General features: G+C 43.0%; 1 protein-coding gene across 1 annotated transcript in view; it reads left to right on the top strand.

Moving 5' to 3' along the window:
• SSPN (sarcospan) overlaps nucleotides 1-12,931 on the top strand; it is a 35,095-nt gene extending 22,164 nt beyond the window's left edge. The window contains exons 2-3 of the mRNA XM_070410529.1: nucleotides 2,579-2,665; nucleotides 9,892-12,931. Coding sequence (XP_070266630.1) covers nucleotides 2,579-2,665; nucleotides 9,892-10,257 — 453 coding nt within the window. The 3' untranslated portion in view covers nucleotides 10,258-12,931. The remainder of the gene's footprint in view (nucleotides 1-2,578; nucleotides 2,666-9,891) is intronic.
• The last annotated feature ends 1,048 nt before the right edge of the window (nucleotides 12,932-13,979 follow it).

Below are 13,979 nucleotides of genomic sequence, written 5' to 3'. Positions count from 1 at the left end.
TTTATTCTCCTCTCTTTTCCCATGGGGCTGAAAGCTCATCGAAGGCTGAGACTATCTTTTCACCTCAGGTCCCAGAGCTGTGCACAGGGCCTGGCTACTGCACGTCCTCAAAAAAACTTCAGTCTATCGACTAAGTGAAGTCCTCTGCAATGAGGTCATACGCTCCTGTGCAACCTCTTGCTGGAAACCAGCCTAGGTTAAGGCTATGAAGTAGATCCTACTGAAGTGGGAAAATGTGTTCAAACAAGGAACAGAGTTAGATTTCTAAGATGCTACTCAGTGAGACTGATTATTGGAATGTGTCTCTCGTAAACACAAAGAAGAAATCTTGGCAATTGCCAACTTTCGTACAGCAGCCTCGAGGGACAAAGTCAGATATGTGGGAGAGAGCCTGACCATGTGCACCTACAGACAGACACTAACAGGGAGCACAGGCTCGCGCTTAGGGATTTAACAATCCCTGTAGAAGTGGGTTTAGAAGCCTCCATCTTGTTTGTTGCTAATAAACAAAAAGAGGACCTTTTCCCCATTCTGTTCTGTAAATTCTTAATGTGAGAATACATAGTAGGCCTTTCCAGTCCTTATCAAACGTGTACCTCACTTAGATATATGTTTAAAATGAGTTTTGAGAAAGAACTTCATCCCTGACTTGAAAGCATCACCCACGATGTGGGCTACGCAAACAACTTCACTGTCATAATATCCAAATCGTCCAGTCCGCTGCTGGAAACCTGCCTCTGTGGTCCTGTCTGTTTTGCTTTCTACCTGGACTTCTCCAGTCCATACCATGCTCACATATTTTAAGTCTGAGTCTCTCCACTAGGCATGTTATCTACTGCTGTTAAGCCATGCAGCTAGTCCTAATGATGGAAAACCTTGCAAATACCTCTACTACAGAGGCTTGGCTTTTGGCCTCATGGCCCAGTAGAAACTCAAACAACTCTCAACTTGGGAACCCATGAGGGCACAAGCAACTTAATGAGTTTGTAATCAAAGGGTGAATAGGGTAGAAATGTTACCTTAAAATGCTATGTTGGCTTGTAAGCCAACAGCTCTGCCTCCCTAGCAGGAATGGTCCAGGGTTTGAGGAGGCCCTAAGGGCAGGAATTATGAATATCACCGAACTAGTTATTTGATGACTTGCTAGGTGACTCTCAGTCACCCTTCCAACATCTGTCTCTAGGAAAATTGTACTTACCAGAAAAAAATGCAGTACTGCTGCTTATATTTTCCATCTTAAACTAAAACTTAGCAACATTTTAGGGTTTCCAAAATTGAGTGTGAAGAGATATGCATTGATTAGAAACTCTAAAATATAGTTTCAAAAGCTCCAGTAACAAGAAAATCTGGTTTGACTAACCAGTTGAGTATCTTTTTTTCCTCAAAATTGCCATTCCTCCTGCCAACCATCTTCCATCCAGGCACATCCCCTCTCTTTCCATCACTGACACTCAAGAGCTTGGAAGTCGCTCCGTTTCTCCCTCTCTAGGGTTCTCCCTGACATGTGATAGCCAAGATGTACAGCTTCTGCTTTTGCTACATTTTTCCTTTCTGCCTCTTTCTCTGACTTTGCCTGCCACCCTCTGAGCCCTGGCCCACCTGGCATATTAATCTTGCTTCGATTAGTAAAATAATATCCTGATGTTCTCATTGCTAACCCACTTGACATGACACCACTGCTTATTTTCCTAAAACATGTCTTGAATCATGTCATTCTCCTGCTCAAAAGTTTTCAAGGGAGCCCCACTTCTTACTAAATTAATCTTACAACACCAGATTTTTAACCTACCTTTTCTGATGGTTCCATGTTTTAGTCTTTTATTTTTTCCAGGGAGCTCTATTTATCTGTTATTTCAACTTTGGGTACATATTGGCTGTTCTTTCCGCATAATTTGTGAGATCCCGCCTCTGTACTATTGCTCATGCTGTTTCGCTCCAGCTACCTGGTTCAAGTGCTGGTTCCATTATTGACTAGCTTTGTGCTTCTGTTTCTTTGTTTATGATATGACGATTAGCACCTACTTAAGAGGGGATTGTGATAATGCTGTGAAGAAACCCATACAAAGCCCTTAGGAGAGTCCCAGCACAAAGTCAGTATTCAGTAAATGCTAGTGACCATGATTATGATCATCCCTTTCAAGGCCCATTTCAAACCTACCTCTTTAGTGACGCCTTTCCGAATTGCCCAACTCAATGTTATTTTTTCCTCTTTTTGTCCATCTCTGGACAAAAAGCATCTGACATATAATGCCCTGCTCCAGAATAGTGTGTCACTTATCTTGGCTTGGCTTGGACTGGACACTTATTGAGGTTGAGGAACTTTTATTCATCATTGGATACTCTGAAGGACTTTGTATAGCACCAGACTCATCAAAAGGACTTAATAAATCCTGGCTAAACTGATTTTACTATTTTAAAAACTCAATTCCACAAGCTGAGAAAAATAGCAAGTAGAGATAAGTAAACGAAATGCACACCTGGCTCAGAAGGACGTTTCTGGTGGAAGACACTGCGATTGATGCTGTTAGAATGCACGGCTCGCCCCGATAACATCCTTTCTCCCTGTTCTCCATTGCAGGTCTGCTTAGTGGCCTATCTTGGTTTGTTTATGCTTTGTGTCTCCTATCAAGTTGATGAACAGACATGTATCCAGTTTGTTATGAAAGTAAGTTGTCATTTTTCTTTTCCTTTTATTTTCGCATAGAAAGAAACCCAAGTACAAAATAAAGGAGTGCTTTCTAAGGGGTTGCATATCTGATTATCCCAGAAATTGCATTTTTAGGCAGGCCAAAAAATGTTTTAGGAGGGCATTGATCCAGACTCCAAATGTAATGCTAATTTTTTTTAAGTCGTAATTTCCATGAACTGGGTTGGCATATGAAGTCTGTCTTTCAGTGCCCTTAAAAGGAATATTGAAAATTCACCAGTTCCACAAAACACTTTTGCCAGAGAAAAGATGCCCATATCCGTGCCCACTTCCATATCTTGGGGGTTATTTCCAATGTTTTAATAACAAAGCCGTCTAAGTGTATTTCCGCTTGTAGGCAGGATCACTAAAACAGAAAAAGTACATTGGGTGCATCCGAATGATCTGTGCCAAGAATCTGGGGGCAAAGGGGACAGGGGGTTGGGATGTGCACGGTTTAGCAAGTATGTGTGTGTCTTACATGTGCATGTAGTTTTTCTCTGTTAGAGACAGTGTGCTCGGTTGGAGCCAGTTCAAATACCCGGCATTTCCACTGCACATAGAATCTACTCTAAAAGGAAACATACATACACCCTTTTCAGAGTTGAGGAAGATAAACACCCAACTCAGCAACCAGAGTGAGTAGAAACCCAATCCCTACGTTTTCTTTCAACTGCTATAGCAGAGCACAAAAAAGCTTTTTGTGATTTTTTTGGTCCACTCACATCACGTTTACTTTTCTTCTACAAGAAAATACATAAAAACGAGATACTCCTTTGTTCACTAAAACAAGAAAGCATAAGGCATAAGAGTAAGTTAACTATATTATGTGGAAATTACAAAGGTGCAGAAAATAAGATGATTGTATATTCTAGTATAATTGGTGCTGTTGGCATAAAAAAAGTAGTGTGTTGATATATATGTACATATATAATGTTGAAAAGAGTAGTTATTTGAATAAAAAAGTTCACATCATATTAACTGCAAAAACAGGCCACACAAAATGTACAGCATGATCCTACAGAAAGAAATGAGCTCTTATGTGCTTTAAAAAATTGTTGTCTGTGAGTGGTGGGGTGATAGTTGCATTTTTGTAGTTTTTTCTCTAATTTTGAAATGTCCTCCAGTTAGACATCACTTTTCTAATTAAAAATTTAATGGATGTTATTAAAAAAAATCTTGGTGGATATGCCTACAGTTAGAAATTTTACTTTTTCTGAAGGTGTTCCTTAAAAGAAGGCCAGATAAAGCAGGCATCAATCCATGTTTATTTTTTTGTAAGGCAAGGCTTGGTGATGATTTAAAAAAAAAAAAAAAAGCAAAAAGCCAGACAGCCTCGTAAGAAATGGCCTTACAGGGACTTCATCCACCAGGTAAAAAATGCTCTAACCTGGATTCATCATAGTGTGTGAAAGGCCCCCATTCCTCCCCAGATGATCCTAGAAACAGCAGAGGCAAAAGCATCAGCTTCACAGAGTCCTCCAAAGCCTTCTCAACATCTGCAGGTAAAATAAGGAGCAAGGGCAAAAAAGTGTCACTGCCAATGTCAGCCAGGCTGAGAATTCCCCACTAGGAACCTCTCATTAGCTGTCTTTTTCCCCCACCTGTGACAGACACTGACAAACACTGAGGCCCTTTTCTCCTGCAGGTGACCTTTAGTGATGCTTCCTGCCAGCTCTCTAAGATGCCCGCTATCTTATCTTCAGTTAGAAAACGAACTTCAGTCAATCTCAAGGTTTTCCAAAGCCACAACAGGTTACAGCAGACTTTCCTTGTGCTTCTCCCACCATTTGGTGGGGGATGGGGATAGGAATGACATACATCTTTCCTGTGGTGCTTCTCACTGGCATAACCACATTTTAGTGTCCCACGCATTGAAACCCAGGCCTTAGCTTTGAGAATGTATTTCCTCCTATTGAAGACCCTGGTGCCTTGGTATAGCCTGCACACCTGCAAACACACACACACACACACACACACACACACACACACACACACTTTTTTAAAGATACAGTAGCCACGGAGCTTGTCTTTTCGTCTCAAGCTGGTACAGTCTTCTCCAGAGGCCCTTTGGCACACCCTGGATGCCACCATCATGTTCTTTCTTTCTCCCACGGGCCCCTGGGCTTGGCAGGACATTCCCTCGTGGACTGGGCCTCCTGCGGTTCCTGGTGGCCGGCTTTCTAGGGGCTCACCTTGAGGATTTTCAGAAACGTGTCTGATTCATGTGCTTGCAGGAGCTCGGCGGGTCACATTCCCACAAGGGCGTTTAAGGCGCAATTGCCTCCTGCCCTCATCCAGGAGGCCCCAGGGCTGCAGCTGCCGCCTCCTGCGCAGCATGCTGTAGAGGGGCCTTCCCATGCCTGCCACCCGGGAAGCTAATTAAAACGAAGCCCAAACTCCCTCTTCCCGTAGTTCCCAAACGTTGAAGCTGCAGCCGGGTACCAATTAGAGGCAGCAGCGCGAGGAGTAGCGCAGGGGGCTGGGTTACATAAGCGCCCAGGGCCACCGCGCCTCCTCCCGCCCGCTGCCCAGCGCCAGACGCACACCCGCAGACTAAAGCGTCCCCAGCCGGGGCTTTTAGCAAAAGGTATTTGCTCGCATTCCCGAGGTCATCGTAAACACTTTCATTGATAGTTGATTCCTGCCGGGTAGGTAAAACAAGCCACTTGATTTTAAACTACAGATTCTAACCCAGAAGCTTGTTGCTGTCAGATGAGCTAAAGCCGAGAAGGAAAAATGCCACAGCGCTGCAGATGTAGCCCGCAGGCTTTGAGGGGATCAAGTATACATTTATGTTTTAAGATGGATAAGAAACTTGATGCTGTGGCTCACTCCTGTTTGTTTACTTGGCCGGATGCTTTCACGGAGTGGGAGAAGCAGAATTCCAATGTGTGAGGTGTGCACCGCTGACCAGGGTTTGTGCTCTCCCAGGCTGCGAGCACATTTGAGATGCTCAATTAAAACTGAGCAATCTCCGTGTTTAAATGTTTACATTCTTTCAATAAGCTCAGTTTGCACTGTTCCTCCCACACGGCAGAGAATAAGACAAAGCCAGTAGAGTTGATGGCCCGAGTCCTGAGATCTGACAGCTGTTTACATCTCTACTAATTTGTTTATTTCTTTCACAAATACTTAAATAGTGCTACTATGCACCAGACACTGTTCTAAGCCCTTTACAAATACCAGCTCTTTTGATCCTTATAATAATCCTGTGAAGTTATTATGATCATCATTCCAAGTTTACAAAGGAAGAAACCGAGGTACACCTGGGATTGTTTAATGTGCCCAAGGTCCATAGCCAGTGAGGGGAGAACCGGGGTTTGAACTCAGGCAGTTTGGTGCCCTGGTCCATGCTCCTAGCCATCACCAAGTACTGGGCAAATCTTTTGATCTCTGTGCCAAAGGTCATCTTTAAAAAAATAGACACAATTCTCATTTTAACAAATGAATTTTTGTGATGATTATGAAGACAACAATATTTTTGCAATTATTTCAATTGTTTATAGATTGAGAATTAGGGATTATCATCATTAATTCTAGATATTGCCCCAATAAATGCTGTAGAAATCTGCTGTCTAAGGATGTGTGTGTGTGTGTATGTGTGTGTGTGTGTGGTGGAGATAGAAAGGCTATTATAAGACGACCCTCCCTTTTCCAGTTCCATCCATTAATGGCAATAAAATATGTAGAGACAACTCAATTTTGGGCCATTCTACTAAGTATATGATCCTCAGGTGGAAGATTATCTCTTTAATTTGAGCCTTCCCTGCTGGTAAAGTCGTAGATGTACCCATGTTCCCAGAGCAAATAATTCCAAGTTCTGTGTTGGCTGCATTGGAAAGGCAGCCGCAATGGGCACGCGCACACACACAACATGGCCAGCACAATTTAATTTGGCTCTTGGCACCAAGAATTTGAAGTGAGTCATCAAGCCTAAATATTCTAGAACAACCCAGAATATTTCAAATATTCTTCCCAATGATCCCTCAAAATAAACCTGCACTTTTTAGCCTAAGTGTGCCAGTGATGGGAGGAAATATGACCACTGAAAATCTTGGGGATAGGACCAAGACAATGACATTTAATAACACAAATTAACTATTTCCTTCTTAAATTTTATGAGGTGCCATTTTGTATTTATCTGGCTCCCTTTCTCCAAGGTAGAATAAATGTGTTGAGTATAAATTACTCTTGTTATATGCCTGAGATGTAAGATGTTTCAATAAACTGTTTCACAAGTGAAGAAACATGGATTATTTTTGATAATCCTTCAAATTATTTGAAAACTAGAAATAGTGTGCATGGTTAAGATAGCTTTGATGAGAGGATCCAACGAATTCATGCAATCCTTGGCTAAGACAAAATGGTATTAACCAGTTCCACTGTCTTCCTGTTCAAGTGTACAATCAAGTGTACAATCAAGGCAAACCAGATGTACAGTCAAGCTGCCAGGCACACCAGACACATGCTTAGGACACCAGCAACTACATGTGCATCCATGCATGTACACACACACACACACACACCACTCAGAGTAAAAATAACATTTTAAATAGTCTATCTTTTTTAAAAAATATGTTTTTATTGATTTTAGAGAGAGAGAAAGGGAGAGGTGGGAGAGAAAAAGAAACATCAATGTGAGAGAGAAACTTCTATCAGCTGCTTCCTGCATGCCTCGTACTGGGGACAGATCCCACAACCTGGGCATGTGCCTTGATTGGGGAATTAAGCTAGCAGCCTTTTGGTACATGGGACGGTGTTCAACCAACTGAGCAACACTGACCAGGGCTAAATATTCTGTCTTTAAGACTTAGAAACGTTTGAAATTGTTAATGTGTGGAAAAATCACTCATTTGAAGGACTTTTGTACACATATTTTATAATCATAGATATATTTTTTTATTTGAATTACATATAGTTGGAGGTGGGGGAGGGCATAATCTTTTCAGAGCTACTTTATTCTGAACCTAGACATGATTGGAACTAACTTTACTTTGGGGAGTTCACATTCACTGGAACTGCTCCTTGTAAGGAGCAACTTTTAACTATCCTATATAATAAAAGCCTAGGTGGCACGCACAAAGTTGTCACAAGATGGCCACCACAAGATGGCTGGCAGGGGAGGGCAGCTGGGGGAAAACAGCCCAGCAGGGGAGGGTAGTTGGGGGGGACCAAGCCTGCAGGGGAGGGCAGTTGGGGCAACCAGGTCAGCAGGGGAGGGCAGTTAGGGGCAACCAGGCCGGCAGGGGAGGGCTGTTGGGGATGACCAGGTCAGCAGGGGAGGACAGTGGGGGGGGGACCAAGCCTGCAGGGGAGGGTAGTCAGGGGCAACCAGGACGGCAGGGGAGGGCAGTTGGGGGTGATCAGGCCTGCAAGGGAGGGCAGTTGGGGGTGACCAGGCTGGCAGGGGAGGGCAGTTGAGTGTGACCAGGCTGGCAGGGGAGGGCAGTTGAGTGTGACCAGGCTGGCAGGGAAGGGCAGTTGGGGGGCAAGATCAGGCCAGCAGAGGAGAGCAGTTGGGGGTGACTAGGCCTGCAAGGCATGGCAGTTGGGGGCAATCAGGCCAGAAGGCGAGAGCAGTTGGAGGTGATCAGGCCAGCAGGGGAGCAGTTAGGTGTCAATCAGGCTGGCAGGGGAGTGGTTAGGGAGTGATCAGGGTTGCAGGCAGAAGTGGTTAGGGGCAAGCAGGCAGGCAGGAAGGTAAGCGGTTAGGAGCCAGCAGTCCTGGATTGTGAGAGGGGTGTCCAATTGTAGGTTTAGGCCTGTGTGGGATCAGGCCTAAACCAGCAGTCAGACATCCCCCAATAGGTCCCAGATTGGAGAGGGTGCAGGCCAGGCTGAGGGACACCCCCCATGCATGAATTTCTTGCACTGGGCCTCTTGTCTATATATATAAAAGCCTAAGTGACTGTCTGACGGTTTGACCATCCAATGGGCCAGTACCTATGATGCGAAATGACCACCAGGGAGCAAATACTCAATCCAGGAGCTGCCTAGCTGTGGTGACTTGGGAGCTGCGGTTCTCTGATGACGCACCCAGAACTAGAGAGGAGGGAGCCTGATTCTGGGGTGTGTCACTCAAGAACTGCCCTCTTGCAATCCAGGACCCCTCAGGGGATGTCGGAGAGCTGGTTTTGGCCCGATCCCCACAGGCTAGGCTGAGGGACCTCACTGGTGACGAATCTGTGCACCGGGCCTCTAGTAGTAATATAAATCTTGCACTCTGTTGAATATACTAGTCCCAAAGGCTAGGGACTCTTTTCCTTATTTAGAACCTTGATAGACAGAACCATTTAGAGAAATGTGTCCAGTTAATGAGATCAATCACGAGAACATTTCTTGTTCTGTAAAATGGTTTCTATTGTGGCGATGTCAATGAGCACTCACAGTTTTGACCAAAATACTTTAGGTATAAGCTAAATGTTTAAATTGTTCAGACATTTCAGGTTTCTTTAGCAGCAGAGTTAGAGCTTTAACCTGACGTTTCCATTCCAAGGCTAACATGTAGGTCGACAATGTTCAACCTTGGTGGCAGAGGGAAGGTTGAGAGTTTATTTTCATGCTCAGGAACTACATAGTTGGATCTGGGATGAGACTTGTAGGTGATGAAGCTGACATCAAGTCACCTGCCTTATTTTTTTTTCTCCCAGCAACTGCTTATTGGGGACCCTGCTATTCCTGGACACAGTTTGGCAATTACTGCATCAAACATAATCTTTTCTGTTAACCTGTGTTGCTAGTTCACCAATTATTGCCAATTTTGGCCAACACAGAATTTACATTGCAGAAATTTGTTCTTTACTTTCTTTTCTTGTTTCAATTGTTACATCAGCAGTTCTTGAGGTCAAAACAAGCACAGCATGCCGTTTAGAGATGCCTCTTGTGTTTGGGATTCATTGAAGCTGCTTGCTACATCCACACACACACATCCACAGTCAAGCTAATATCCTCAGCTCCGTTCATGGATAGCACCCAACATCTGTATGACAAATGAAAATATGATGAGCATTTAAGGATTGCTCACTGACAAATGTGGAGCCACTTCCATGTCTTGGGTACTAGTTTCTGAGGAGCGATAGCTCCTCCATCAGGGAACTTCCTGGGAGAGAAGAAAAAAAAACAACGGCTTTTATTCATTAGCTTTCTCAAGAGCCATTCAATGTACTTTGTAATCAGAAAGGTTTTCTTCTGCTTTCTTGCAGCTACTGTACTTTCTGCTGAGCGCCCTGGGCTTGATGGTCTGTGTGCTGGCCGCAGCGTTTGCTGCCCACCACTATTCACTGCTCAACCGGGTTACCTGTGGGACCGCACTCGACGCCTGCCACTGCAAAGTGCCCACCTCCGAGCCACTCAGCAGGACCTTTGTGTACCGGGATGTGACTGACTGTACCAGCATCACTTTCACTTTCAAAGTGTTCTTACTCACCCAGATGATTCTTAACTTGGTGTGTGGCCTTGTGTGCCTATTGGCCTGCTTTGTGATGTGGAAGCACAGGTACCAGGTCTTTTATGTGGGTGACAGGATGTACTCCCTCACAACTTCCGAAGGCCAGCAGCAGAAGGTCTAACACTCTTGCTCAAAGGTGGGAGAGAAAAACAGCACACTGACTAGCTGAGGTTAAAAGAGAAACAAAAGAAAAAGAAGAGAGAGTAAAAACTCTGACAATAACTACTATTCACGGTTCTAAAGGAATATGTTTATATTTTTCAGAAAATGAAAGAGCATTTCTTCAAGTTTTCTATAGTATTTCTTACAAATTCTTATGAGAAAAATGAGATCCAAATTGACGTTGGGACAGTAAAAGGACACTGAATGGGGAAAGGCTAGCATAGATTTATCTTCACAGTCTGGAGTTTATTCCTTATACTCATTTTATCCATTACTTGTATAATCTTCTTTCCTGTTAGTCTAGTTTGGAGGTGCAAATTGCCATTTCAGGCCCACGTGCTCAATTTTGTAGAGTCTTTTCCAGGCCTCCTACCTCCCACCTGGACGTCCTCACTATGCCTTCGAGAAAGGCAGGGCCGGGGAAAGCTGATCGGCCAGACATCTCTATTTTCCATGGCAGAGATGTCTTCGAGGAGTGAAACAAGTAAAAGGAGCAGACTAGAAAAGGAAGAGACTTTTGCAAAAGGCTCAATAATTATGAACACCTGGGCTGGGGCAGCAGCCTTTTCTCCTCAGCTGCCTGGGTTCGGCTCTGTAAGTAGATCACTTACTAAATGCTTCAGGTGATTGTCTGCGTCTCCATAATTGAAAGTTGGTAGTAGTTGTATTCTTAATGATGTAGAAGGCTTACAATAATCACATTATGCTTCTATTCTATCATCTAAAACAAATCATTAAAACCAATTTCAAGCTAATTGTTCATTATAATTATGCTCAGAAGTCTATTTAACAAGCCCTAGCTGAACTTAGGCAGCACAGTCGGTGTTAGGAGATGTGACTCTCACAGAGAAGAGGCTTAAAGATGGTTTCTCCTGAAAGCCGCGCTTTATAAGGGAGAAAACAATTTTAATTAATAGCGCAGGTTAAATATACTCATTTAAACAAACACAAGAGCATTTGTAACAGGAATGGTTATACAAATAGCACTTTTGTGATAGGTTGTGAAGTGTCTCTCTTGGCAGCTAAGTACTTTTGAGGAAGATTGGGTAATGCCCATGTGTTTCATTCAGGAAATTGTATTTGATATGCAATCCTATTATTGATTTGTATGCACAGTGAAACCTAGAGGCTAAAACGTTTGGAAGGCCTTATTTGATTGAGCATTTGCACATTGACTTGGAGGGTAGTTTTTGTTTTTAAGTAACTGACATAAAAAAGCACAAATTCCCTATGTAGAGAGACTTTTCTCTCTTAATATTGCTATTATTAAATTTGGAACAATGTCACTGTTTTAAGGAAGGAGCTCAGAATGCAAATTCATGCACCATGAATGTTACCAAGAACTTTTTCTCTTATTATGCTCTGTTGAAATTCAAGATAATAATTGAGTTCAAGTTGCCTTTCCACATTGCTTATAAACTTTACTAATTATAAAATTCTACCCTAAAAGAAAAACATTTTCCTGTTTGCCTTGGAATATAGATGAATATTTCTACTGATGGTGAGAATAGTGTTGATTTCTACACAATGTAAATACTCTGATAAGCCTGGCAGGTGTGGCTCTATGGTTGAGCATCGACCTATGAACCAGGAGGTCACAGTTCGATTCCCAGTCAGGGTACATGCCTGGTTACAGGCTAGATTCCCAGTGGGGAGCGAACAGGAGGCAGCCGATCCATGATTCTTTCTCATCATTGATGCTTCTATCTCTCTTTCTCTCTCCCTTCCTCTCTGAAATTAATAAAAATATATTTGAAAAAAATAACCAAAGAAAAATGTTAAGTCAATTAGTTGGAGGATTATAACAATCTTTTATGTCCTCCAGATAAAACGCCTGATTAACAGATGTTAAAACCTTTTTATGTATTGACTTGCTGTTTGAAAATGGCCTTCTTATACACTAGCTTAGGCCAAGAAGGCACATTGGAGGGATTAGAGGATAAGACTCTGGAGCAGATGTTTGATCGCACACAAGAATTACATGGACAGAACACCAAGCATCCTGATGATGACCTGAAAAATACTTTGTGTCCTGTTTCTAAAAATCTCAATAATTGAATCCATTTTGACTTTGACAGTGTTCTATATAAAGAAGAAAATGACTGAGAATCTGAAATGTTGTAGGCTGTTCTTTAAAGAGTGAGAAACTAGTGCTTTAATGTTAATTCCTAAGAATTCAACACCACTGGAAGCACACACTGAATACCTTTAACAATGTTTTATAGCAAACACTACAGATTTTTATATTCAAAAGTTAGAATTCTACACATTACTAAGGTGCTCTATGCTTTACAAGAGATTCACAGGGTATTTCAAATAGCAAAATACTTTAGCTGATGGACTTGCTTTTTCTAAATAATGCAACCAGTAAGAACTAACATGGCAATAAGCTTGATAATAATCAGAATATTATATATATATGTGTGTATATATATATATATATAATGGGGATTTTGCTATTGTGTAATCGAATCATTCTTAAACGACCAAAGAAATGAAAGTTGTAAGTTAAAAAAGGAACAAAAGGAAAAGAAAAGAAAGAAGCAAAGAAAAGATTCCTGTTCTGTGAACTCACTGTGTATTGATATGTGTAAGAACTGTGTTACGTGAATAACAAACTGCTTTGGGCTTGATTTGAAGTATTTTGAGTTTCTGTTTTGCAAATATTGAAGTTCCGATAACGGCAACAGAAAAGGAACAGACACACAGCTTTACACTTAGCAAAATGTTACATTTAAAATCTGACAGGAAGCCAAGATGGTGACTGTCTCCTCTAAACCATAAAACACTCAGATTTGTGCAATCCTCCTCCTCTTCCACCTCCTTCAGGAGAATTAAATGAATCAAGACTTTGGAAAGAGGGGAAACAGCCTGGACTTGGCAGTACTTGAAATAGGAGGAATACAGCAGCCTAAATGTACCGACTTTGTAACCGAGCCCACTCGATCAGTCTGTGCCTTCACATGACCACCATCTGTGCCTCCCCCGCTCCATCCAAATTTGTGTAGGCAGCTCCTTGGAGCCAGGCCTAAAAATATAGTTATACTAGGCCCTAGAAACTGTAGTCAAGTCACAGGCCTAACTTTTCTCCTTCTTTGGATTAAAAGTCTATATTCTTTCTTGAGGGGTTGGTTCCCAGCTGCGCACGTCAATGTGTTTGTTCTGATGGCCAGGACCCATTATATGTGTGTTCTCTGTTCATGTCCAGGACATCAGAATCTTTTATTATTCTTACTAGAGGCCTGGTGCATGACATTCATGCACTGGGGTGGGGGGGGTGTTTCCCTCAGCCGGGCCTGTACCCTCTCGCAGTCGGGGACCCTGAGGGGTCCTTAGCGCAGCTGCAGGAGCGGGGGGGGGGGGGGGGGGGGGGGGGCGGCGGGAAGAAGCTCCCACCACCTCCACTGCACTCACCAGCTGTGAGTCCGGCTTCTGGCTGAGCGGTGCTCCCCCTGTGGGAGCACACTGACCACCAGGGGGCAGCTCCTGCGTTGAGCATCTGCCCCCTGGTGGTTGGTGCACACCATAGTGACGAGTCATTCAGCCATTTGGTTGATTTGCATATTAAGGTTTTATTATATAGGATACTTCCCTTTTTGCATGCAGTGTATCTTGAATATGTTTATAGGTCTTTAGTAAAGGGTTGGGTAGAGGGTATAAAAAGGAAATTCTGAGGGACAA

The sequence above is a fragment of the Myotis yumanensis genome, unplaced genomic scaffold (assembly GCF_028538775.1).
Source record: "Myotis yumanensis isolate MYYU_CA2020_CCGP unplaced genomic scaffold, mMyoYum1.0.hap1 SCAF_3, whole genome shotgun sequence".
Lineage (NCBI taxonomy): Eukaryota > Metazoa > Chordata > Mammalia > Chiroptera > Vespertilionidae > Myotis > Myotis yumanensis.
The sequence above is the reverse complement of the archived record's forward strand: the minus strand, read 5'-3'. Positions and strand labels throughout refer to the sequence as shown.